The 26,380-nt window shown below is 40.3% G+C and overlaps 1 protein-coding gene across 1 annotated transcript; it reads right to left on the bottom strand.

Annotated features, from left to right (window-relative positions):
- Nucleotides 1-934: 934 nt before the first annotated feature.
- On the bottom strand, nucleotides 935-25,992 carry LOC129147033 (rab GTPase-activating protein 1-like). Its single transcript, XM_008145875.3, has 7 exons — nucleotides 25,943-25,992; nucleotides 22,347-22,457; nucleotides 16,330-16,434; nucleotides 14,025-14,108; nucleotides 11,534-11,605; nucleotides 6,865-7,062; nucleotides 935-5,894 (listed from the first exon to the last, which is right to left on the bottom strand). The coding sequence occupies exons 1-7, from the start codon at nucleotides 25,979-25,981 to the stop codon at nucleotides 5,742-5,744; spliced, it is 762 nt and encodes a 253-aa protein (XP_008144097.2). The 5' UTR covers nucleotides 25,982-25,992; the 3' UTR covers nucleotides 935-5,741.
- Between the last annotated feature and the right edge of the window lie 388 nt (nucleotides 25,993-26,380).

Below are 26,380 nucleotides of genomic sequence, written 5' to 3'. Positions count from 1 at the left end.
GTTCTCACCCGGGTGTGGATTCTGGGACTGTATTCCGCTCTGCTGGCTCCAGCCTCTCAGTAAAAGCCCTTAAGAAACCAACCCACTTGTCAGGTGTTTCAGCCTCTGACAGCCTCAAAACATCTGCAGCACGTTTGAGAGCGTAACCACTAGCCACTGAGAAGTCCGATAGACCGCAGTCACTCAGCTTTACGTGTCGCCCAAGGTAGTGATTAGAATCAGCAAGTCAGAGAAGAAAAAAGCTTTTAGTAAGATGCAGGTTGATCCTTATCCTAGCAAACAAACGGGAGTACAATTCAAAAGCAAATGCATGAATTTCACAAACGTGAAATGAAGTCTAAAAACAATAAAACTAGCCTAAGGTGTTATAAAAATCAGGATAGTCTTACATGCATAGCCCATGGGCACGGACAATAAATAGTGTGGTGAAGGGTTGGGGTGGGGCAGGGGCAGGGTGGAGGGGGGCAAAGGGAGGGGGCTGAGGAACATCTGTAATACTGTCAACAATAAGTCTCTTGTCCCAATGCCTCTTCAGGCCCCGTTTGGCCTTTGGTATCTATAATACAATAAAATAAGTCCCTATTTCCTTTTGTCTTATTGTTAAGCTAGCTTGAGAGTTTCTGTTACTTGCAACCAAGGAATCTCTAGAGAGAGGAAAATAGGGCCCTTGGCAGTTCTGCTGTACAGGACATCCTGCAGGTAGAGCCTGGAACAAGTTCCTGTGTACTTTTTCTTTCTAAGCTGACTGGAGTCCATTTTCTAATAAGAAGTGCTACATAAACACTGGGTTCCGATGATTCAGAATAAAATCAACTAGAAGAAAACAGAAAAGACAGATATGGACTCGGGAACAAATGTTTATTACTGCTTAATGGGGCCAAAGGGGCAACACAAAGCATTGAAAACATCACTGGCTCACAAAAACAGTCACCTGTGTTACCTTCTGGGTTGCATTTGTTTATTTCACAAGGCTCCATTCACACATGGAAACAAGCTACTAATCCAATTCAAGTTCATAACGATTATAAAAGTAAACATTTTGGGGACAATGTACAATAAATTGCACTTTTCTTAACAAGCATTACATTTACATTTATGGAGTGTACTATGCATAATACATGGAATTATGGAAACATCTAATTGGTCAGTGTTTATAGAGGAGAGAGGCTGCTCACTATTATTTCTTTTGTAGTCAATTAGCACTGTCGGGGCCAATCGACTCCTTTATCCCAGAACCCGTTTTCATTAGAGAAACCACAGACAAAAATCATACTATTCCTGAAAATAGATGTTACATAATTTCTACTACCTCCTCAGCAAGGGAAAAGTAGGAGTTGAAAGAAAGGAAGTGGGGCTGACTGAGAAACTCTTTTCTTTCATTTGAATTAAGGATCCATATATTATGCAAAATACCAAAAATAGAGAAACTGATGTAAAAGGCTATTGAGACATCTTGGATTCTGGGACCATCTCCAGCTTTATTCTTGTGCTTTCATGACACCAGAGTCTTGATGCATTTATAGTCTTATAATTCAGTTTCCTATATTTTATTCCATATATAATATATACTTATGTTACAATGGAAAAGATTTTACATGTTAACTTACTGCCAATGAAAACAAAAGGAACTTAAAATGTTCATTTTCTACTCAGTGATTCTTTTTTCTTAAGTTTTTCAGAATACAACTGATGGTAAACCTGGGATGGAGGTGGGGAAAATGGGACATGTTGATGAAGATGTTTGTACAGCAGGTAACAAATTCATTTGGAGATAAGCTGGACATGTAGTCTTTTAGATGGAAATTGAGAAGGGGACTCCTGACCACTGACTGGAGTCACTCCATACTTGTAAACATCCACTTTCTCATTACAACTCAAGATCATCTCCTATTGAGGTGCAGCCCCCAATGAAGTATTCATTTTGGTAGCTTTTGAAAGACAAGGAATTCCTAAGGTAAAGGGCTTTGCCTTTATTGTACAGAAGCCACTATGAGAGAGGAAGGATGTTTTGGAGCAGTTCTAGTTCAGTGTGACCATGAGCCTGGCAACTCCAACTCGAGGGCAAGAGCTTTATACCCGGTAGTTAACAGGCCATTGAGCCGTTACCAGCCAGCCCTTCTGTATTCAATTGCCATGTATGTATGCAGGTGCATGGTACCTGGGTATACAAGAGTCAGAAACACTCTATAAAATTTTACACACACAAGTCTAACTGTTCAAATCAAACAATAGTTTGTCCATTCTCTCATTTATTTATAACGGAAGCAAGAGAATCAGAGCTTTTGTAAGTATTGTTTTTAAAAGTTATACTACAGAATCATCTTATTAAGTGTTCTTTTCAAGAGAGATAAAACAAACAAGGTATTTAATTTTTTAAAAGCTCCTTTGTCCCTTCAAGGGGTCCTGAAATCAGACACCCACCTTAGCAGAATAGTTAGTAGAGTGATTTCAGCTAAAAAAAAAAGAAAACAGCCCCTTACCTCAGTTACATGTGATTCTCATCTGCAGTACCTAATCAACCCTTTTAAGGATTCCTCACCTCTTGTGTATTCTCTTGTTTTACTCACTTTGGCTGGGAAATGAAGCCACTAGTTATTAACTGGAAAGTAGTTTAAGAAAATAGAGTAGGTGATTGAGAAAAATAAATAATATATAGTATGAAAGAATGAAAACGTTGAATAAATGAACCAAGACAAATACGATTAAATATCCCGACATTAGTACAAAGACTGCTTTTCTATTTTACTATGGAAGTTTAAGAAAGTCAATGTAGAAGAAACTGCCAACTTAATAGCCAGGAGAGGGGAATACAGATATTGGCTGTATGTTAATATAGACCATAGGCCTGTATGGTATTCCTATCAGTGTTTCTGAAAGGCTCTCATATACAGAACATTAGGTAACAGAGTTTGTTTGTTTTTGTGGGTTTTTTTGCATTTAATTATATGTAACTAAATATAACCAAATTGTGCCATGGCTCAGAATGTGGGTAGTTAGCAAATTATGCACTGCAAAATTCAGCTTGGTTTCTTTCAGCTTTAAAATACATGTTAAATAAGATTTTCAAGATATAAAAGCTACTGAATTAAATAATCAAGTTGAAGTTCATTCCCTTCATTTATTTTGCAGAATTTAATGAAAAGAGAAGTAATCACTTTTCAGAATGTTGCATATGTTAGATTCTGGAGGAATGTTTTAGATAATGTGTTCTAGGAAAAGATGAAGAACACACTATAATATCTGAAAATTTTTTTGATATTTGGGCTAGTTAATCTCTTTCTAAAGGAATCAAGAGAAGAGTAGCAATTCTCAAATATACTTCAAAATAAGTGAAATTAAAACTAGCAGTTAATCCTAGGATGCATGAGTTTTAAACAACAGACGGTGAAGGACATGTGGTTTGGGATAATGCTGTTATAACATTGTTTGAATAATCATATCATATGCCATATTTTGAATTTTCTTTCTTTCTATCTTTACTATTGCTACTGACCCAAAGGCATTGCAGTGAAAAGGTTTAAACTTATGGTACCAAAACATACTCAAATATGATATGGAACTGGAAAAGAAAAAAAATCTGTAGATTACCATTATAATCTTTAAAAAGAAAATGCAAAAGATTGATTTATTAAACATTTGGAATGTATATACCTGGTGATTTTGTTTAAAGAAAAAAATGAAATTTGACCAAGTTTACAGATAAAGACTGGACCTAGAACCATTCTATTTCTCCCTCAACTACTATTTAAGGAAAATTATGCAATTTAGTCATTCTGTGGAATGTGCCAATTTTTGGAAGTTAAAAAAGCTCTGTATAGTAGATCCACAAGATTCACAAAACAGAAAAGAACATCTTTAATTTAGCTGGCCATTTGATAAGGCAACTTGTACAAGGCTTCTTGGTATCAAAGCATAAAGTATCAATAAAGCTAACAAATTATACTAAATGATTTACAGAAACAAGTACCAATATGCAATTCTCTAGCCATTATATTTTACAAAAATAAAAAATAAAAATATTAAGTTTTCTAAACCACTATGTAGGGAATGTTAAAGTCAACATAGACACTGGAATGCTGGCTTATTTTCATTTTTGGTAAAAGGAAATGAATATAATGATGAAAGATGTCAGGACCAAAACAAGAAATGCTGTAAGAAAGTATTATTTCATGAATGTAACAAGCCTATAAACACTGAGGAAGGGACTTCACTTTTTAGAGTTTAATGACCATTTTAGAGGGAAGCAAATTGTAGTGTGTGCTCCTGGTCAAGATGACTGTTACTTGATCTTTATCTCCAGGAGTGTGTTAATTTTAATTGCACCATATGGCACAGATGAGAATCACTCTGGCAATATAGAGGTTAAGATCATTTGCAAAGAATATGTTCAACGAGGAAGCCAAGGATGAGTGTCAGTAAATGTTACTGACAGTAGTTGGGTTGGTGGAAAAGACCAAAAGCTGCCAAAAAAGCTTAGGAAATGGTAAAATTTGTTTTGCCCTTACCAAAGGATTTCCTGTGAGGACTATTGATATATACATGTTAAATATAATAGAAAAAATATTTCCATCAACTTTTAAACAATAGTTTTCTTTACCTTTCCATGAGATAAGTATTTCTATAAAGGTTTCATATTCAATCAAAAATGTTACAAATGCATTTGCAGCCTCATCTAGGAGTACCAAGGGCACATTTTTGGGGAGCTATAGAAATAAAAACTGCCTAAGATTAAACTAAGATGATGTGAAGCTGACCTCCATTTCCCCATTTCATAACTTTGACAAAGTTACAGTATGTTAGTGTTTCCTTAGCAAGCATATGTCAACATTAAATGACATTCTCTGTCCCTGTTTCAGAACACAGTGGCTAAACCTAGATCTTTCTAGGCTTCTCTGGTGAAGGTTTCCTAAGGCTACAACTCGCAATGTCCACTTCGACTTGACGTTTGCCAGCACGCACAACTGTGTTCATATTTAGGACCTTGCAATTCCTGTGGGGAGTTCTTAAAAGGATCTGTTAGAACACCAGGGTCAAAGTTATTTATTTCTTCCTGTGTTTATCGAAATCTCAGTTCCTTTTCTCTAGTGTGACTTCTCAACGGCCTAACTTATCCTATGGTTCTTGGCACTTCCTTTCCAGATGCACCCAACATAAAATGAAATAAAACTAACTTGCTTTAGGGACTGTTCAATCCCAGGTCTGTCCTTCCCTCCGACAGGGCACTGCTCTCCAGGACATCACTTTCAGGAGGAAGCCTGACAGTGGTCCTGACTAGCCCCACAGTGTGCTTTACCTGAATAAATCCTGAAAAGCTAAGAGTTTTAGATTTCAATTTCTTTTTGTGTGGCAAATATCGTCTTATCACTTCAACCTTGGAATAAAAGACATCTCCATTTTTATGTAAGATAAACAATATGAACAGTTAGTTCTCAATAAAAAAAGCATGTAGTTCTGAATTACTGATTTCCAACTAAATAGCAGGCATGTAAAGTAATGGGTAATACTAGGATGGATCTGAACATGGCCTTCCAAGAAGCTCGAAAACAGGTATTCAACATAAAGCAGGTCAGTTTCAATAATATCCCTTTGAAAGTGGCAAACAAGGAAGAGTGAGAGCCACTGAAAGAGCGGGCTTGCTTCCTGGCCTCCTTTACTTTCTTTCTTCAAAGGGGCACCTGGGAGAGTCCTCGGGGTCTCCATCGCTTTGATCGTTGTGCTCTTGTGCTGGGCTGAGGCAGGAACTATGTGCTCTCTTTGGGTGGCTGGGTGCCCTGTGGCGGCTGCAGCGGCTGGGTGCCCGTGGCTGTTTTGATAGAGTTCAGGGTTTTGCTAAACCAAGAGTTTTTCGCAGCTTGGATTTCATTCATGAGGGCCCCTCTCTGATGTTCAAGTTCCTAATTAAAATAGAAACAAAATAATCTGAGTTTTATAAATGTTTTCTCTCTGCCTAAAAATCCAGTAGAGCTTCTTGGCATCCCCAGGACTACAGAGTCATAGTTTTTCTCCCAGAAAACCCAGGAGAAATTTAACTGGCTTCTTGATGCAATAAATAAATAAATAAATAAATAAATAAATAAATAAAAGTTTACAGCTAGAAGAGGTACCACTAAAAACCAGAATCTGTGCCTTCTCTGAACAGTTAAATGAAACCTCATGTTATCTTTTTATTCACCCTGCAATTTAGGTTACAACCTGATATAACCTGTTTTAAACCACAAATAAACATAAACATATGGATGGGTTGAATTTTTACTGATAGAGTACAGCATGAATGAGTTCTAGTTCCAAACACATGGCCTTTGCCCTGAGAACATTCAAGGTCAGGCAGAGACAGCTAAGCACACCTGTGTGTGTGGGTTGGAGCGACGTCAGGACATGGTGGGTACGATTCACTGTTAAAGAGGAAATGGGGAATGGGGGACAGTTCATGAGAAGCCAGGACTACTTTCTAATTATGTTAGCCTTCGATATGGAAAGAGATTATGGAGAAAGGAATTTGGCCAAATCAGGTAAAGATGAAAAGAAGCTTTAAAAAAAAAGGGGGGGGGGTGTCAAAAAATGTTCAACCATCAGAGGAGGTTTGGCCTTTCATTTTCCAAAGTGACCAAGTTCAATGAGAAAGGACCTTGGCAAAAAAATTGCAGGGGAAACTAAAAAAGTGTATGCTTAAGTTCTCACAAGATATAATTTTAATTATTAATATTCATTTAAATCTGTGTGTTTAAAAATAATGACAAACACCTGACTATGCAGGACACATTCTTGGGCAGAAAAAATGTATTTATCATAACCTCTATGATTCTGAGCTAAATATGTATATTCTAAAGTCCTAAAATATCCCAAACCTTTTATCGAGTCACCAACCTGAATTTTACACTTGGCCTCCACCAGCTGCAGTTTGGTTTGTGCCAATTCCAGCTCCATCTCCCTCAGCTGCTTCTTAAGTGAGTCCTTCTCATCATCTGATTCAATCCCCTGGTCCTCTCTGCTTATGGCTGCTGGCTTCAAAGCGCCCTCCTTGCTGAAAATGTCACTGCAGTGCTTACAGGCCATCATTTTACCCTGAAATATACAAAGGAGATAACCAACGTTAAGCTGTATTCCATAGCATAAATTGCTTCCTGAAACAATATGCGGCTTAATTTTTATTTAGATGCTATTTGTTGCCATCAAATGCAGGCCTATTTCTGAAGGTCATTATTTCCCTTATGCTACAACCAACAAGGTTACAGTCAGCACAAAACCCAACTATCCAAGACAGATGCCCCTTTTCCTCAAAGTATCTCTAGAGCAGGCGTCCTCAAACTACGGCCCGCGGGCCACATGCAGGTGTTTTTGCTGTTTTGTTTTTTTACTTCAAAATAAGATATGTGCAGTGTGCATAGGAATTTGTTCATAGTTTTTTTTTTTAAACTATAGTCCGGCCTTCCAACGGTCTGAGGGACAGTGAACTGGCCCCCTGTTTAAAAAGTTTGAGGACCCCTGCTCTAGAGAGACTGGGACTAGACAGTATTACAGCCCCTCTTTGACATCTGTTGTAGAAATGTTGTACTACCATTACTCTTACTAGATGCCAAGCCCCATCCATCATGCTCTGCATGCAGTATCTCATTTAATCCTAGGGCTACTGTGTGATTAGGTACCATTTTCACCCCCTTTTTATAAATGAAGAAACTCAGCATGTAAGTAACTTGCTTAGAGTAGACTGAAGTCATTATGACTAACCTGAATCTATCCTTGCAACAAATAAAGTGTAAGTTCTTTTGTTCAGCATTAAGCAAAGATGATCACTACTGTTCAAGGTAATAAAAGTAACTCAGACCTGGACTGCCAATGACAGCATAACCACCACCAGACAACAGCAACTCTCTTTGAGAAAAGAGTGCTGCTATTTGCTTAAAATATCTCCAAAAATAGTTCAGAGAGAAAAGATATCACATAATCTTTCTATTTCAACGTCCTACTGTTACAGCAAGCTCAATATCCATAACCCTAACTACCCTCTCTTCACACACACGCAGCAGCCCTCCCACTTTGTGTCATTGTGCGCATTGCCACCATTGAGGCCTGAAGACTTGGGTGTCTTTTCATTAGCTTCTCCTTCATTCCATTTCCAGCTGCTCATTAAATTCTTCCTCTGACATGACCAAGCTCTCCCTATCCCAGGCCTGAATCCCTAAAATCACCTTCTCGGCCTCACTGGTTTCTTTCTTAGCCCATCCATACTGTGCTCTTCCGATTCCTGCCTGATTCATGTTCACTGGAGACTTAAAAGATGTCTGATAGCTCTCCTAAGAACCCTGTGCTGACTCAGACAGGCACACAGCAAGTGTTTGGTATATGTTTATTGTTGACTAAATATTTGTTGATTAAATAAAATGTTAAAGTGGTGGCTTTGATCTGGGTTTTAAGTGATTAAAAGTTTACCAAGCTGGGTAAGCAGTGTCATTAGGCTGAACCTTATAAAGGAAGCAATTAATCTCACAAGAGGGAGGAGGACATTTCAGCAGAGACGAGACTGTGTGCAGCCTCAGAGAACTCCAGGGAGCGAGACGTTCAAGCAGAGGGGAAGTGATGTGCTAGTAAGAGGTACTCAGTGAGACGAGTTCTCCACAGCCACGTTGTAAAAGTCCTGAAACAGAATGCTCATGAATCCTGATTTTATCATGAAGAAAATTCATTCATTCACTTCACCAAAGCCTGTGCTCCATGTTGGAGTAGAGCAATTAGCCTCATGGAGCAGACATGCTGATGTGTGGGAGAGACCACAGATTCCCACCTCCTCCCTTAGTAACAGAAATCTCATGTTATTTGGGCTGGAAAAATGCCCAGATAAAAGGTGCCATTTTCTAGACTCCCTTGAAATTAGGTGTAGTCATAAGATTAAGTTCTGATATGTATGGCTACTTAGAGAAACTCACCCAACTGGAGGTAGGCCCTTGTATCCTTGCATCTTCTTTGGCCTAAAATTCCACCATAGAATGTGGGTGTGATGGTGGAAACTCCAGTTGACAGATTTGACTTTTAGGTGACCTTTGAGAATGGAAGCCCATGCTGAGGATATGGGTCACTAAAGTTTGGACACTGGTGAAACCAAGGATCTTTTTAGTCCTAGACTTCTTTTTTTTTTAAATTTCTTTATTGATTAAGGTGTCACATATTTGTCCTCATCCCCCCATTTCCATCCCACACCCCTCCCCACAGATGCCCCCACCCCCCTGTTGTCCTTAACCATTGGTTAGGCTCATATGCATGCACACAAGTCCTTTGGTTGATCTCTCCCCCCTAGACTTCTTTTACATGAGATAATCAGCATCTTTTGTGTTTAAATCAATGTTATGTTGGGTTTTTTATGTGTGGCCTACCTAATTCTAAATGAATACATAGGGTGATATAGTCAAGTTTATATTTGGGAATGATCACTCTGATTACAGTGTAGAGAATTAACTGGAAACAGGATGGTGATAGAGGAATGGTGTTAGGGATGGTGTTACAGGAGGATGAAAAAATCAGAAGCTATCATCACATCATGCTAAATAAGAGCTGAAGAAGTAGGACTGGAGAAAGAGGAGATAGTGTGGTGTAATGGCTAAGTGTATGGATTGTAGAGTCTGACTCCCTGAGTTCAAATCCTGGCACAACCGCTTATCAGCTTTGTGACCTTGAGGAAATGATTTACCTGTTTTAGAAACCATCATCAATAAAAAAAGATAATAAATTGGTAAGAAGATTATAGTGTATATCTTCTAAGGTAGTTAGGAGGGTTATATGGGATAATACATATGCAGCTTCATAAGTGTTGGTTGTTATTCTTGATTCTAGCTAAAACAAGTTCAAATGCCTCTTTCTGAATGTCATGGCCTTCCATTAGGTAACACCACCTGTTAGCCAATAATCTCCTCTATTCTTAATGCATACTCTAATCACATCAGTTTCCTTAATGAAATACTGAAATGCTCATTCCTATTTCTGGGTCTTCAACTCACACTGTTTCTTTCAGATGTCCTGTTTTAAATCTTTCTAACTGAATTCTACTCACCCTGCTTTAGTCCAACCAGACCTGAAGTCACCTTTGGTCTACAGTTCTTATGACTTTGCTTTTTCTATAACTGATTGTCAGTGTTATCTAACTCAGCACCTACTTACTAGTATATGCTTTTGAATTATTTCCTCAATGTTTCACATACATCTGTATAATTTGTTCCTTTAGGAAAATTCTGAGCCCTTTGTCACATAAAATTTATGTTAAAAAAATCTATTAGCTGTGCACATAGAAGATGCTCAATAAAACCTTTATGGAGTGATTAATATAAATCCTTGTTTATTTTTATTTCCACAAAGATTTTTAGTTCAGGATAGTTAATCCTTTTAGGCCAAGAACTTTGTCAACTGAGTCTTGGTCATTGTTTCTACAAGGTACAAAGAGTGATAAAAGTTAAGTGGGGGGTGGGGGTGGGGTAAAGGAAGAGCAGAAAGGGAAGATTATGAACCCCAAATTTAGCAGGTTTGGGGAGGGAGACCACTAACTCTATGTTCACTAATATTCTCAGACTGGTGTTTCATAACATGAAATAAGAAAAATGCACTTTTAGAATACAAACTCAGAATAAAGTTCATATTTTCATTTCTCATGTCTCAGATTTTTAGGTTATAACTTACTAAAATGTGCATTTATTGTGTGCCAAGTACTAAGCTAAGCACTTTATATACATTATCTTATTTAATCTTCAAAATGACCTTATGAGGCAGGTACTGTTCTCTCTTTTACAAAATAATAAAGTTTAGAGAGGTTAAATAACTTGCCCAAGTTGTTAAACTATATGCTGAAGTCCATAGAATGCATAGAAATTACTAGTAGTAAACCTGAATATATTCAAATAGAATTACATCAGGTTTCTAGAGCACTGGTCCCAACATTACTTCTTAAGAATACCAATCCATTTGTTTGGTTTACTGTTGTTTCTACAGAATAAGCAACTCCTTTTTTCAAATAATCAATACCACTAGGGGGCAGCATATAAATAAATGCTACAAGTTTTCTTTAAAAACAAACCTCTAAAAAATTGGTGTTTGAACCCAACATGTGTTTTCCAGTCAAGTTCTAGATTAACCATGCTGTTTACTGTCTAAGAGAGTGATGGGATGAAACTGGGGTCATACACTGAAGCACTGCATCAGTTCAGGCACAGCTGGGATGCAGCTGCTGAGGGTTCCCAGGTTTCCACCATCCGAGAAAGCTCGGGGCCTCCTGTCACGATGCTGACACCCACTACCTGCCTCTGACAGCCCATAAGACTTATGGGGACATAACTCTCAGCTGCAGGGAAGAGAGATACTATTCTCCATGATTCCTAAGTCCTCTACAACAAGGGGCAGCGGAGTGGGGCGGGGGGCGGGGGTTGGGGGGTGATGTGCAGAAGCCATCCTGCCTGTGGGGCAGCATCACATACTGGGATGGATCCTCTACCAGGCACTCCCTTAGGACTGTGAATGTGGAAGAAATTCTATCACTGAACTACTCCACTCTCCTCACCTTTACCACCTCCAGCTCCTCCTTGCTGGCTGCTTGCTGCTTCTCCAGTCTGGTGCTCAACTGGGAACAGATCTAAAGAAAAGGAAAAAAGAGTCTCCATACTGGACAATAGAATAATTCTTACAGAGCGTGCACATAACTTTACCAACTCCTGTGTTATCGCATCTCTGCTGCTGGAAGACATTGTGCAGATGTGGTCATTTCTGCAGTGAGCAGCCGAAGGCCTGGGAGTGTCCCTGTGTGGAGCACTATCTTAATTAGTAGAAGGAAACACATGGGGAAGATGTGAGTTCTTTCCGTCTCTAGCCTCATGACTGTTGCAGTGAATTCCTGTCCTGCTTCTGGAATCACTCTATAGAAACTTTGCTGAGCATCTACTTTGTGCAAGATACTATTTATGCTGGGAATTGGATGAAAAACAGTTTGAACCAGAAATGTCTCCTATCTACAGCCATGAAAAGAGTCTCTGTTTTCAATGACAAAAATTTCCTTAAGAAGTGGCAGAGTGAATAAAATTTTTTAAAAAGGTTAAATGACCAGAAAATAATAAAGACTAAAACTCTCATCAAGTAGTTTGGCAACACAGCATAAAACGTAAAGCCTGGGCGTCCAGTTCTACTACCTTCTAGTATTATGTCCTTGGGAAATTCATAAGCTCTCAAAGCTTCAGTTTCCTCCTGGCCAGAAAGTGTTGTGTTGTAAAAATCAGCGGAAAATATGTACTCAAAGAGTTTAGTATAGCACCTGGCTGATAAGTGCTCATTAAATAAAATCTCATTATTATTGATGCTGAAATAAGGTACTAACAAGTACTACAACAGGTAGAAATAAGTGCTTTAAAGCCAAAAGGAAAAATTGCTTTAAAAAATACTGAAAGTTCAACTCTTATTGAACTTGAGTGAAATTTGAATTTTTAATTTTTTGAGTAATGAAATAAAAAGAGTTAGGGGATGTCAAATTTTCAAGTGCAATTTGGACTGGCAACATAAAAGGTCTACCTTTATTATCAAAATAGGCACTAAAAAGAAACCCCATTTTACTCAACAACAGTCCTAGAGGCCAGGGCCTGCTTGTGAAGTTCAGTCTTGAATTCTCCAGGTCCACGCCTGGAGATAACAACATTAAAGAGAAACGATCACCCTAGTAATTTTAAGCCACATACCCTTTTAAATAAACCAAAACATTCTGAAATATAGCCAATGATAACCAATTCCAACTATAGAATGCATTTGATCATGTTTTATGTCCTAATTATCTTCAAACAGATGGGCCTGTTGCCTTTAACATGACTTGAAGTGCTTGCCAAATAATATTCAAGAACAGTCCCAAGGACTGCTATTTGCAGAGTGCGGCATATGGCCTAACGTGGTGACAAAAACTGCCTCTGCAGCGATGGCGGGTTCCACAGCACATGCCTGTAATGTTCCTTGTACTGGTTAATGTCTAACCATGCCCTCTCCCACTTACCCAAATGCAAAATCTTATGATCACTTTCAATGTTTTCCCTCGTTCTAGCAAAACATGGCTATCTTTTTGTGGCTCCCTCTCCTCCACTATCGTCACTACTGATTTTAGTCAGGGTCCCATTTTTTCTCACCTGGACTCCATGCTTTGCCTCTTACTGGTCTGTGTCTCTCCTGTGGATCCCCTCTTGGTTCCACATTTCTCACTGGGACACAGTTGTGCCAAGAATAAGTCCCGGATCATGCCACTTTCCTGCTTAGGTGTTCCTACTACAAACAATTAAGTCCAAACACCTCAGCTATCCCTGAAGATCTTCCTTAAACTGGGCCCCCACTCACCTATGCTTTCCTTCTGTATTTGATACTCTTGCCAAACTAAACTATTTCTGTCCACTAATCTACTTCCGTGCCTTTGCACATGCAGTTTCCCCATGGCCATCCTCTCCTCTCCCTCTCCACACACCCACATCTCACCTGGCTGCTGAAGCACAGCTCACATCAGCCTTTCTCCAGGGAGTGTCCCCACTTCCCATATGCAATAAATTCCCCTTCCTCTTATTTATACACAGATATTGTCTCCCTTTACAAGGCCACATAGCCAAGTGGGAAAATGAGTTCCCACATTCTATACTGTGACAGCAAAGGACACACTGATCCCCTAGCTACTGCCATTTGATACAATCACTAAACTTTAGTCCTTGGCAAAGAGGCAAATGTCACTAGTGTGTTCTATAGGAAATTAGCTTCTGAGTAGGGCAGAGACAGGATGCCCGTGGTAATAATAAGGTTTCTTGTTCCTCTAAATCTATCAAATATTGTGAACAAACAACAGATTGTTTTGCTCAAATAAACCTCCATGTTATCAGCAAGCGTGTCCAACCACTGCCAGTTTCAGAGGAGAAAATAAGCCAACAAATTTAATGAATGCAGTGCAGTCATTGTTCTGGAAACTCTGAAAACAAAATATATTTCCCTGAAGAACAACAACAATTACTTTCATAGCGACAAAAACCACAGCGGTACATTACCTGTTTGTACTCGGCAATGATAGCTGTAGTCTTCTTTATTTCATATTCTGCCTTCTCTAGCTGTTTCCTGAAGACTTCTTTTAGCTAGAAAGAGTGAGAATAAAAAACATCAAGACTCAGTCACAATCTTTAAATAATTCCCACAAACATCTAGATTCAGGTCTGCCTGAATCAGAGCCAATGGCAAGATAAACACTATAACTATATAAATTTTCCTCGTTGAAGCTGTATCTTGATCATTTGAAAATCCTCATCATCTCATGAGATACAGAAATCTTACTTTCTTTCCTGTAATATATAAGACACAGGAGCAACCCGATTATAAAACTGCTTATGCTTACTACTTACTTTATAAATCTATCGTTAATTGTCGATTCAGAAGCTACATTTATCCTTATGAGAGTCTAAAACAAAACCTCAAGGCCACATTGCCTGGACCCTGGATGCTATATGATCAATTACTAAAGAAAACATTTTAAGCCTTCCTCTTCATATCCCCAACCGTCACTGCTGTCAGCTCCCTGAAGGCACGAACAAGGGGCTCTGGGAGTAGAATCAGAAAAAGATGGAGAAAGATGAGAGCCCCAGAGGCCAGGAGATTCAGGGACTAAAGAAACAGTGACTTCAGAAGGAGCTAAGGTGATGCATAAAGGAGGTGCTTGTTACTGTCAAAGAAATACTGAATTATGAATGCTAAACTTAAAACCAGCTATTTTTGTAATCCGGCAGCTCTAGAATTCTAGGTATAGGGGAAGTTGAAGATGATGAAAAGGCTCATGTGCCACCAGATAGAGGGGGAAGAAATCAGGACTTCCAAGTTGTTGACCAAACAAGCAAACAAAAGCTTGGAGATGCTGTGATGCAGAATTCATCTGTTTATTCTGATCATGTATTTAATGATAAATCTGTATGTGAAATTTATTAGTGCAATTTATAATTGGGCTCATATCTTTAGGAGATTTCTGAATTTCTTCATATTTGCTACATTGTAAAATTCTAAAAGCAGTTTGTAGGTTATTCTGATTCAAAGTTGATTATTAAATTAGTTTCTATTCTCTATCTTACATAAGGTAAGGACATATGCCATTGCCTTTCCCCCTCCTATCACAGGGCCCATGGACCTCAGGACAGACTTAGATGGCTGTGAGGTTTTGACACTTAATTCTCTGAGCCATAGTTTCCACTAACAAATTTCATGAGGGTACTATAACGATTAAAACAGGGAAGAAGCATGGATTAAGGTCACTTGCCAATAGCTTCACCTTTACCTGAGGTACTAAAGTGAGCCCCCAAAAGGTAGAAAGTAAAAGAGAAAAACAAAACTCATCAAAAGGCCTACATCAAACTGGGTAATCAGGCCCTGAAAATTTTCAAGTACATTAAATAAAAAAAAAAAAAAAAATGTTGGTTCAAAATAGGCCAATTGAAATAATAATAAATAATTGCAATAAAAATCATAGAACACTTTTTATAAACCCTAAAAGGTGCTAAATGATACAATCCTTCATTAGTAACTTCACTGGAACTTCCTCTGCTTGGACGTAGGTATTTGAAAGGCTTTGTGTCCTACTTGATAGTTAGTATTTTTGGTGTCTCAGAAGAAAGATTAGAATGAATGAGTTAATCAGCCTGGCTGGACGGAGAGAGGGAAACAGCCTGCTCTTCCAGGGAAGCTGCAAGTGTCCACTCCTGGGGCGGAGAGGCCCTGCCTGCCCCCAATCCAGGACCTTTCAATGGAGGCGTCTTCCAGCTGAACAGCTTCCTAACTCACGGAGACTGTCAGGTGCTAACTTCACGGCTGGTTCCCCACGGGTTTCTTTTATTCCCTGGGAGTAAGGTTTGAGAGCTCTGCCAGGAACACTGTTACATCTCCTTCCAAGCCAGGAATCAGGAAAATGAAGTGTGACCAATGGAGACAACTCCCAGCAGAGATTCTGTGGGCTTTGAGCTTCACAATCCACATAAATTACTCCAGAGAAGTCAATTACCTTGAGATCCCACACGAAATTTGCAGATTTGTCAAAGTTCTTGGATCATAATCCCAAGTTACTAAACTCAGAGAAAAGTGAACACGCTGGCTAGACAGCTCAGTAAAGGCAAATTCCTAAAGGTTGCTCGAGGGGAGAAACGCTGCCTCCTCTTCTAACACCTGCAAAGGGAATGTGGAGGCTCGATGCCACTCACATGGACTGCTTCGACGTCACCATTGATTTAGAATAAGATGATTTCTTGTCTAAAGTATGAGTCAGCTCCACATACCTGGGTAACATACCTGTGTAAAGGAAAGCCCGCCTGCGCCTGTTACCTGAGCAGTCTCTTCCTCCTGCTTCCTCTTCTCTTCCTCCGTCTCCACTAGCCTCTGTTTGGTCAACAGGAGCTCCTTATTCAACACGTCTGCCTTGTCTTCGGCCTGCAAATCAGAGCGTGTCACAGTCATAAAGACAAAGATGGTGAAGGGAGTGTATTTACTTCTCCAACTCTAGCACTTCCTGTTCCAACATCACCACAAGCCATTCTTTTTGTTCCTCGGTAACCCTGGGATGGCTGCTTTCACTGAATGCCAATGACATACCAGGCCCTTGGCACGCATTATCTCTAACCCTCACAACAATGATTATTTTACAGGTAATGGCAGTGAGGTTTGCAGAGATCAAATAACCCGACTGGGGCACACATCTGCGATCAGAGCCATGATCCGAATTCAGACTGAACTGGCATCAGAGCCCATGCGCTTTCTAAATGCTCCTTACACATTTCAGATGGCACAACAGCACTCACTCTGACCCTGTGGAAATGGTTGGATGAAGTGGGTGGAGCCTTTAGGGAGGCTTCTAACCAGTAGATTCTGTGGGTGGGTTCAGAGAGGGTGAGCAAGAGAGGGGCTGATCCATGGACCAAAGATAGGTGAGAAAATTCAAAGATTGGCTGAGCCCCACCAGAGTATTCACATAGGACAGAGAGTATAGCAGGGAGAAATTAAGACCTAAAACCTATGATAGAACACTGACCGGGTATCTCAGTTAGTTAGAGCATCATCCTGATATGCCAAGGTTGCAAGTTTGATCTCCAGTCAGAGTACATACAAGAATCAACCAGTGAATACATAAATAAGTGGAACAACAAACCTCTCTCTCAAAATAAAGTCAACTAATCAATAAATAATAGAGAGATCCATGAGGAAAAGTGAAGTAATCTAAACAGAAAAGACCATATTTCTAGAATGGCCAAGAAAAGCTCAGAAAAATACTCTGGTCTTAACTCAGAGACAGAGCCCAAATTAACCAAGAAAGCACTGTGTGTTAGTTTCACTCAGTTAAAAATGTGCCTATTTTACACTCTAAGGCTCTTACCCCTTAGATCTCAGCTTCAAGTTCACATGTGCAGGGAAGCATGGCTGAGCCCTGCCCCACGACCCCCATCTAAATTAGCTCCTGTTTATTTAACTCTGTCATACTTCCTTTGACAGCACTTAGCACCGTCTGTAATGATAATTCCATGTGTCATTTACTTGTCTGGCCCACTGGACGTTAGGCTGTGGGCGGCAGGAACCACATCTCTCTGTGCCTCACTACAGCCCGGAAGCAGCCCAGCACAGGGAGAGCAGGTACTCCGTAAGTACTTGGCGAATAAGCGGATGGGGCTCTGAACGTCACTACAGAAGCAGACTGTGTGGAGTGGAGGTGGCAGAGAGCCACAGGACACGTTCGGCAGAGAAAACCACTGACGCAGAGGATGGAAGCTATTTGAAAAAGCTGTCCCTGGCTGACAGCAGCAAAATGATATCCAAGTATCTGTGAACACTGGCCAGGTGGCCTCCTGTCTGTTTCGCCGTATCTGCCGCATGTCCAGATGGCCAGGCCAGCACAGTCTGCTGGGTGCTGGCAGGGAAACCACATCCAGCTTCTCTGTTCTCACTGTCTGATGTTCGTCATGACCTGTACCTCAGAGGTTATAGCTCTGTTTTCAGATAACTTGAAAGTGTCAGGTACTTAAGGTGAAAAAGTCCCTTTTAAGGACACTCATACATTAGATTTTAGGGGGGAAATCTACACAGCAAGAGCATCTTAAAATTAGAGGTAGACCTCAAAAATGCAGTTTTGGAAATGTCTAAAATAAAAGAAAAAGAAAGCCACTTTCCAGAGGCAATTTTTAATAAACAACTAAATATTTATGATGAGAGGACCTACTATTTTTATTTCACATTTTCTGCTGCACATTCTTCACTAGGCCAAGGTAAAGCAAGCTCACTGGATTTCTACTGCTTTCAGATCTGACATCTGCAGAAATTTCTGTGGGCCCCATGTGGGAGGAGCCAGAGTTTCCCAGGAGGCTTCATCTGAAGTTTCTCCTCTATGTTAGGCTTCTGTGACTTGAATGTGAGAGAAACACTGCAATTTGTGATTTAATCACAAATCCTCCCATCACCTGATCAAAAGGCTCTACCATCGGGATGAGGAGCTTTCAGAGATGGTTTCTCAAAGAACTAGCCAGTTGTTTCAAATAAAACAAAAGACTCTGCCACTTAGTACGTGTTTCTGGTCTAACAGGAAACATGATGTGGTTAGGAGGGACCTAGGCACTTTCGTGGGAAAGTCCTGGCTGTCAGTGTCCTGTGTTCCTTGGGACCAGGAAAGGACAGGGAGGGCCTGAGAGCCGGGGGCAGCAGAAACAGAACCGGAGATGTATCTGTTCACGTTGCCAATCTTTCTAATCGCGGAGAAGCCCTTACTGAAGGAGCTGAGGGAGGGTGAGTTCTCAAAAGAGAAGCTGTGTCAGAGAGAAACACTGAGAACCTTCGTACCCAAGAAGCCTGAATGAAGCCCACGTGAACATGACAAGGGTAAGGAGTAATTTATTTTTTTAAAGTTCCTAATTACATAACTAGTGCTTGTTTGCTTTACGTATTATTTCTACCACAATCTTCTTTCATGTTTGTTTAATGTTTTGCTGTTTTAATGAAGAGATCTGATCCTGACCCACTGGGAATGGAAAAGTACTAGGCCAGCTGGGGGAGGCAGACTCACAGCTGAGGGCCCTTCCTTGAAGCTGCCAGGCGGGTCACCTATCCTGTGGGGACAGCTTTTTGGTAGGTGAATAAGCCCTGCTCGGCAGAAACTGCAACATCAGGAGGAGATATCCATGAAATAGCAAATTTTATTCTTTCATCCAGATAGCAAGCTTCAAAAGGCAGGGGCCAGGTCTTATTCTTTTAAAAGAAAGAGAAACAGAGGTATGAAGGGAAGAAATAGGAGTGAGAAGGAATAGATGAAGGAGTGAACTTTCTTCAGGGGCTGCTTCAGTATTTACATGAGCTCCTAGGTGCTCAGCACTCAATTATTTCTGGAGTACCCATGGAGCATCCTTCCAGACTGATCCTCAAAATGGATTTTCTTGAAAAAACTTTTACATAATTAATTTTATGATGATTTTTACTTGTAGATAATATATTTTTCTTTAAACAATATATTTTAAAATAATATATTTTTGTATTTAAAACATTTTAAAGTAAAATTTTAAATATCTTTTTTCTGATTATTAAAAAGTTATAATGTATATTGTTATCTAACCAAGGGTGGTTAAATAATTTAAGGTCTTCTTATAAAAGATTAGTAATTAAAAAATAAAGGTATAAAGAAGAGTATAAAAATTAGATTCACTCTTATCACCCAGAGATACCTAGTAGTAACATTTTAATGCATTTTATTGTCGGCCTTTTTCCTGTCCAGGTATATTCTAGCCTCTCCTTAAGGATGGCCCTATGCCAGCCTTATCCTTACAATTTAGATAGATACAAACATTATACAGAAATTAATTTACTGCCCTAGCCGGTTTGGTTCAGTGGATAGAGCCTCAGCCTGTGGACTGAAGGGTCCCAGGCTCGATTCCGGTCAAGGGCACATGCCTGGGTTGCGGAGTCGATCCCCAGTGGGGGGCGTGCAGGAGGCAGCTGATCAATGATTCTCTCTCATCATTGATGTTTCTCTCTGTCTCCCTTTCCCTTCCTCTCTGAAATCAATAATATATATATATTTTAAAAGATTATCCTTAAAAAAAAGAAATTAATTTACTTTAAAAATACATATATTATATCATTATCTTCCCATTGTTTTAAAAATCTATTTCAAAAAGACATTTGACAAATAAACTTCTGTTCTCCCCTTCTATTGGACATATACATTACTTCTATGTTTTATTCTTATAAGTAACACTGCAGTAAATAACCTTGTATGTATATTTTTGACCAAATCTCTGATACGTATATAGGGTGTCCCCCCAAAATGTGTACACATACTTTAAATAATTATAAAGGCAGTGTTTATTAAAATACATCTCATTTTCGAAATTGAGCTATCAGCTGTTAAAAATGTGTATATATTTTTGGGAGACACCTGTATATATGCCAGTTTCTTCATTTATAAAATGGAAGATTAAAATAATAAAGTCTTTAGAAAAATTAAATGAGATAATGCTTAGAAATCACTAATATAGTGTTTGGTACATAGTAGGTAGTCAGTAGGTATTTAATTTCATTATTTTTTAAAACTTCTAAAGGCTTACCAAATATACTACCCACACAACTTTCAATTTACAGCTCTAGCTTATTTCACGGAACGCCCACTGAGGCCAACTGCTTAAAACATTTTTCATTTAGCTCGCCATCTCAAGAAAACTATTAATGGATAAAAGATTCACAATGACAGAATGAGTTATGAGTTAGGGCCATTTGGAAAGCTAACAGGGAACCAAGAATTTCATTACAGTACTAACTCACCACTCTAGTCTTAATACAAAACTGTAACCACTGCGGTCCGGTGGGGTGTGGCCCTCATCCACTGGAGACGCCTCTTCCTTCTTTGGTTCTGGCTCTCTTAGTCACATACTTTTCATACCGACACCTTACAAACAGGCTAGCTGCATGAGGTTTGCGGTTAAAAGGGCCATCTCTCTCCCACCCCGACTGGGCTGCTTTTTCTACCTTCCGTATCCAGCGTTCTGAGCAGCACAGTCTTTGTTTTATTTCCTAACTCTGTTTGGTGCTGACTCCTTCAGCTTCCACCTCTCCCCGTTAGCACTGTTGCCTTCCCAGTGGTCTTTTCTCCCACCTTATTGTGGTTAAAACTTGTGAGCTGCAAAATCAACTGTGTACATGGGAAAAAGAAGTTGTGGCAGGGACCATTTTTTAAACATTGTTATAATTCCTTCAATCTTAATTCCATCAGATTTATATTATTCATGGATTTGTATTTTAAACAATGCCAATGCATAGTTAGAGCACAATAATGCCTCTTCTAAGTCTCAGTTTTTCTGATCGCACACTATTTGTTGGGATTGTTCACTTAAAAAATTTTTTTAATTGATTTGAGAGAGAGAAAGGAGGGAAGGAGGTAGGGAGGGAGGAAAAGAAAGGGAGAGAAACATCGATTTGTTGTTCCACTTATTTATGCCTGCATTGGTTGCTTCTTGTATGTGCCCTGACTGGGGATCGAACCCACAATCTTGGCGTATTGGAACCACACTCTAACCAATTGAGCTACCTGGCCAGGGCTGGGAATGTTCACTTTTTTAAAGTCAGAAAATAGAGTGATAACTTTAAATCTACACAAGACTCCTTCCACGTTGCCAACTGTTTCTGAAAACTCCAGCAATAGAAAACAGAAGTCCTAAAGCTGTCAGTACTGTTGGAAAGAACAAAGGAAGTTAAACAATTTAATGTCTTCCTAGCAATATCTAAAGTTTATTCAACACATACTACTAAACTGCTTTCCCTTGTTTTATTCTCACATCATCCCATGAGGCAGCCTTTTTTGTACCTATACATAGGGTAAGAACTGCCTGGGTCACGTGGTTAGGAAATGGTAATGCTAGGATTCACACCCAGGCAGTGTGGGCGCTTAGCCACTAAGATGCTTGTTGACCTGACAATATGTGTATCTTAATGTGCATACGTCACATAAATCCTTTCCATTTACGGTAGATGAGCATTCCCGGTGGCGGAGGCTCTCAGGTGACTATGCTGGCAGGCCTTGCCTTAGGAAATTACAGGTGCAGAGAAGAGACACAGGAGTGCCGAGGTATAAAAAAGTAGGTCACACATGCTGCTTAGAAGTGACCCAAACCCTTCTCCAAGGCTGGCGTTTCCCACCTGCTCCAAACAGCACAAGCAGTCCCCTCCCACCTACACCCACCCACGCATCCATCAAGCAGCTGACTCCCGGTCAAGTACAGAGGGAGCCCCGGCGGGACTGTGGTGAGAGCAACTGGGTCCTTGCCCTTGAGGAGGTAGTCACAGTCTTATTTCTTCCTAGTGAATGATGGGTGTACCTGATCCAAGTCATTCCGCAGAGCAATCTTGCTGGTTACAAGTTCATGGGCGAGGTCATCATTCTCTTGTTCCAACCTCATGCTGGCCTCCTGTAATCTCCGGTTCTCCCTCTGCAGAAAAAGAGCAACAACCAGAGGTGGGTGTTAGTGCCTGAGGTACTAGCAGCAACAGATGGGTGGTGAGGAAAAACAAGCAGCAACGACTAGTGAACTTGAAGGTGTAGAGGAGAAGGCGCAGCGGCACAGGAGGGCAGGACAGCTGTCTGGGAAACAACGGTGAGTTAAGCGAGCGGTGCAGAGGCGGCACTCTACCCCGTGAACTTACCCCGGCCCCTAACCCCCCAGGCAGGACTTCATTATAAAAAAGGTGCCACAAAAAAAACAAGAATTTCCACACGTACCCCCAATCCGTGAGGTTTCCACAGACCTAGAATGCAGACACAGGCAGTTCTTTGTTGGAAACATGCATAATAACCCCACCCCGGCCTCAGGGGAAACCACAAGACACAGTAGGGCTGGAATAGAGGGAAACCACTAGAAAGGGCCTCAAGTTGTTTTTCCAATATCAGGGGGCAGGATGCTTGGGTTCGTGACTTTGCTATATGACATTTTCATTCTTTGGGTAAAAATATGTTTACTTTTCTGAACACCAATTTTTGTGTTATAAGAACAACTGTCCTTACGTTTGCTTTGTTGTTGTTTTTTAAATTTCAGATTAAAAGATGCTGGGTAAAATACATTACTGAGCTATTTTTCCCCCTTGAACTCCCAGGAAAAAAAAAATCTGAAACAAAGTTAAATGATGAGAGAACCAAGTTACATTGTTAGGAAGCGAGGTCTCCCCTAAACTAGCCATTATGAATTGTGTACATTCCCATCAGAATAGCAATGTAGTGTTTTCCATTCCAAAGTATCAAAAGTGCTTTTTTTTCTGCTATTGTTAGCAATTACAGGAGACTCCAGAGAGCTGACAGGAAAGACTTCAATGTGATGACACCTTCCTGTTTTCCACATTTACACTCCTAGCCGTGCCTTCTGCAAGGGTGGCAAAAACTCAGACCTTAAAGCAGTGTTGCACAACCAGGAGACAAATCTATGTCCTGAACGAGATTTCGTCATGGCATACTCTATGTATGTGTGAGTTTGTGTTTGTGGTGAATTTTGTCTTCTATAGGGTTTGTTATATGGAAAGAAGAAAACATAATTTCTTTTTTCTTGTTGTTTTTCAAAGAAGGGCTAAGAAACATGGTACAGGCAATGCCTGCGGCTGTCGTGGGGGCAGTGGATTCAGAAACAGGCCGGCAGAGAAGCTCAAGACCAAACCAGTACTTGACTCTAACCAGCCAACAGGGTTCCTCCCTGTCTTCTCTTCTGGGGAAGGTAGACTGGGGTAATCGGGGAATGTTAAACCACTTTTTAAAAAGACACCTACTGGAAAAGATTTTAAAATCCCAAATCACTTAGCTATTTCTAAATAATTTCATGAATTCCATGCAGTATTAAAATAGAAATGAAAAATATCTAATAACAGAAGAAATGCTTATGCTTCCTTGAAGAAAAAGAGCTAAGTAAATGGAAAAATCCCATTTTTACAACAGCATAAAAGATATCAACTGTGGATAGTGGATTATTTTTATTGTTGTCTTTGTGATATTTAAAGGTTTCTAAGTTTTCCACAATGGATATATAATACATGTATTTTAAAAGTTTAAAAAGTTGTTTTAAAAAATAAAAAGCAATTTAGAATTTCAATTCACTGGAAATGATAAAAATGTCAAAAGAAGAACTTTTTTTTTTTTTTTTTAAAGTCCACTCTTGCTAGATACTCATATTCTGCATGAAACCACACTGGATCTTCCTTTGTGACTGAAATACAATGGAACCCTCAAAAGTGCTGCCTGGCCAGAAGCCCTTTGCCAAGGTGTTTATTCCTGAAGAGACAGCGTGCATAGGTATAGGGGCAAGTTGTCCTCATCCAAGTCCATCTGTCCCCTCCATCCATCCCCAGACGCTCTGCCCTCGCACAGAAGCATAATTTCATGGAGACTGAAATCATGGAAAAGCCAGGGCCTGTGCAGCTGCATCTTTCAGTCTTCGGGGAAACGATCCAAATTCCAGCAGGGCCTGGAGAGTGCATCTTTCCTTCCAATATATCTAACTATTGCCCTATTTGTGGAAACAACTCACATGCTTGTCAAAAACTCAGATTTAAAAAGAGATTCAGAAACTTCCCTCATAAATGCCCTCTTTGCCAGAAACAGGCTAGCAAACACCAGCACAGTTTCCTCAACATATTTCACAATGCAGAAGGCGTTTTTCTCATTTCTTGATAAATCCCTTCCAAAGGGACCCTCGTTAAGACTATTACACTATCTATTCCTGAGTTAAAGTCCTATTTCTACTGAAATTGTACTTGCAGGACTCCGAGGTACAAAAATCTCCCCTAATGGTTTACATCACACTCATCTGGCTTAAGAGAAAATGTTGCAGCTACCAGTTTTTCAGGTTACATTACATGCTTAGAATCGAGTTAAAATAATCTCCAGGTAAAGTCACATGGTGTGAGTGGAAAAGGACTTTGTTCAAAATATTTAAGAAGCACAGGTCGCTACTCTCCCTATGGATCAGAGCTGTGTCTGATGGCTATATTATATGCGAAAGGAGTATGAGCTCAGCTGAAATTCTGACTGGTTAAGTTCCCATTCCAAGACCGATGTAACTCGAACCCTTCTTCACAATCACACATCTGAGGGGTGGGGGACTATCGGGGAGAAATTATGTGTCTGAGGGTCCCTAAAAAGCACAACAGCCTAGAGCACACCTGGCGTTTGCTTTAGCAGGAAGCTCAGTCCAGTGTCTGCGAAGCAAGCAGCAGAGTGGGGAGTGTGCACTCCGGCTCTGCACTCACAGACGTGGGGAAAGCAAGCCAGAGGGAAAATGCAGTATCCTCCTCCGCAGCATGACCCTCCTGGCCACTGAGATGGACATTTCCCATGAAGAGGCGCTTGCCCGCACTCACCAAGGGTTAAAGAGGTTGCATCACTTAGCTGTCTTTTCCAACCTTTCCCGAGGAGCCAAACTCGCTTTGGAACTGACTGATTCAAGACAGAATTCACCTTCACACCAGAACGGAGAAGAAAAGTTTCCTTTCAATGGGCTTGGGAAAGGTAGCAATCTTGCTTGGCTCATTTGGAAACATTAGCAAGGGCTGCCCACCTGAGAGAGAGCTGAACTCAGCCCCATGCACCTCAGTCAGTCCGGAGACAGTCACGTGTCATACGTTTGCACAAGCAGATGTGCCAAATTCTCAGAGCCTGCAGACAACACAGGCACATCGCTTCCCTGGCCTCACAGCACAGACTCCAGGAGACACTGCCTCCATAACCCCTCAATCGCTCATCACGCTGTCTGGAACATGCCCCACCTCGTACAACTGGAAAACAAGCAGACGATAGCTTTCCCATTCGTCCCCTCCCCTCCTACACAGGGACGCACAGCTGGGAGAGTGCGGTAAGTAACTTTTGGGAGGAGGATACTGCATTTTTCAGAGAGACAGACGCAGCTATTACAGACATACATAAATTTTAAAAACTTACCTCCTCAAAAGCCATAGACCAACTACCGTTTTCAATCATAGGTACAAAGACAATTGAAAAAAAAAAAAAAGAAGATCCAATGAAATTGCACACCTACTAATACATTTAGGGAATGGCAGTAACAGGAACAGACACTTGTCAATGCTATTTGGCTTAGATGTGCTGTTTTTCCTTAAGAGTGTCATATACTCTAAGTTCTCTCTGGGACTGCGAGCATTTAATGGAAGAAAGTGCACTTGAGGCAGCCAGAGGGCAAGTCTCAACTCAGGAAGACCAAGACTGAGTCACAAAACTCCTCCCTCTCCAGGAACTATTTGCAGTCTGCATGACTGATGAAAATACTGTGTGTAACTATTACCAACTACGGTGTGAGTTGTTTATGCTGTGTTATCAGAGCCGGGTGGAGGGAACTTCCTTAGGCGACGAGGTTGGAAATCT

The sequence above is a fragment of the Eptesicus fuscus genome, chromosome 22 (genome assembly GCF_027574615.1).
Source record: "Eptesicus fuscus isolate TK198812 chromosome 22, DD_ASM_mEF_20220401, whole genome shotgun sequence".
Lineage (NCBI taxonomy): Eukaryota > Metazoa > Chordata > Mammalia > Chiroptera > Vespertilionidae > Eptesicus > Eptesicus fuscus.
The sequence above is the reverse complement of the archived record's forward strand: the minus strand, read 5'-3'. Positions and strand labels throughout refer to the sequence as shown.

What these genes read in the sequence shown, in the direction of transcription:
- LOC129147033 (XM_008145875.3), bottom strand. Translation starts at nt 25,981, where the DNA reads ATGATTGAAAACGGTAGTTGGTCTATGGCTTTTGAGGAG. An exon ending in GGTCTATGGCTTTTGAGGAG is followed by an intron (nt 22,458 to 25,942) that starts GTAAGTTTTTAA and finishes CTTTTTCTGCAG; the next exon opens with AGGGAGAACCGGAGATTACA. An exon ending in AGGCCAAGTGTAAAATTCAG is followed by an intron (nt 5,895 to 6,864) that starts GTTGGTGACTCG and finishes TATTTTAATTAG; the next exon opens with GAACTTGAACATCAGAGAGG.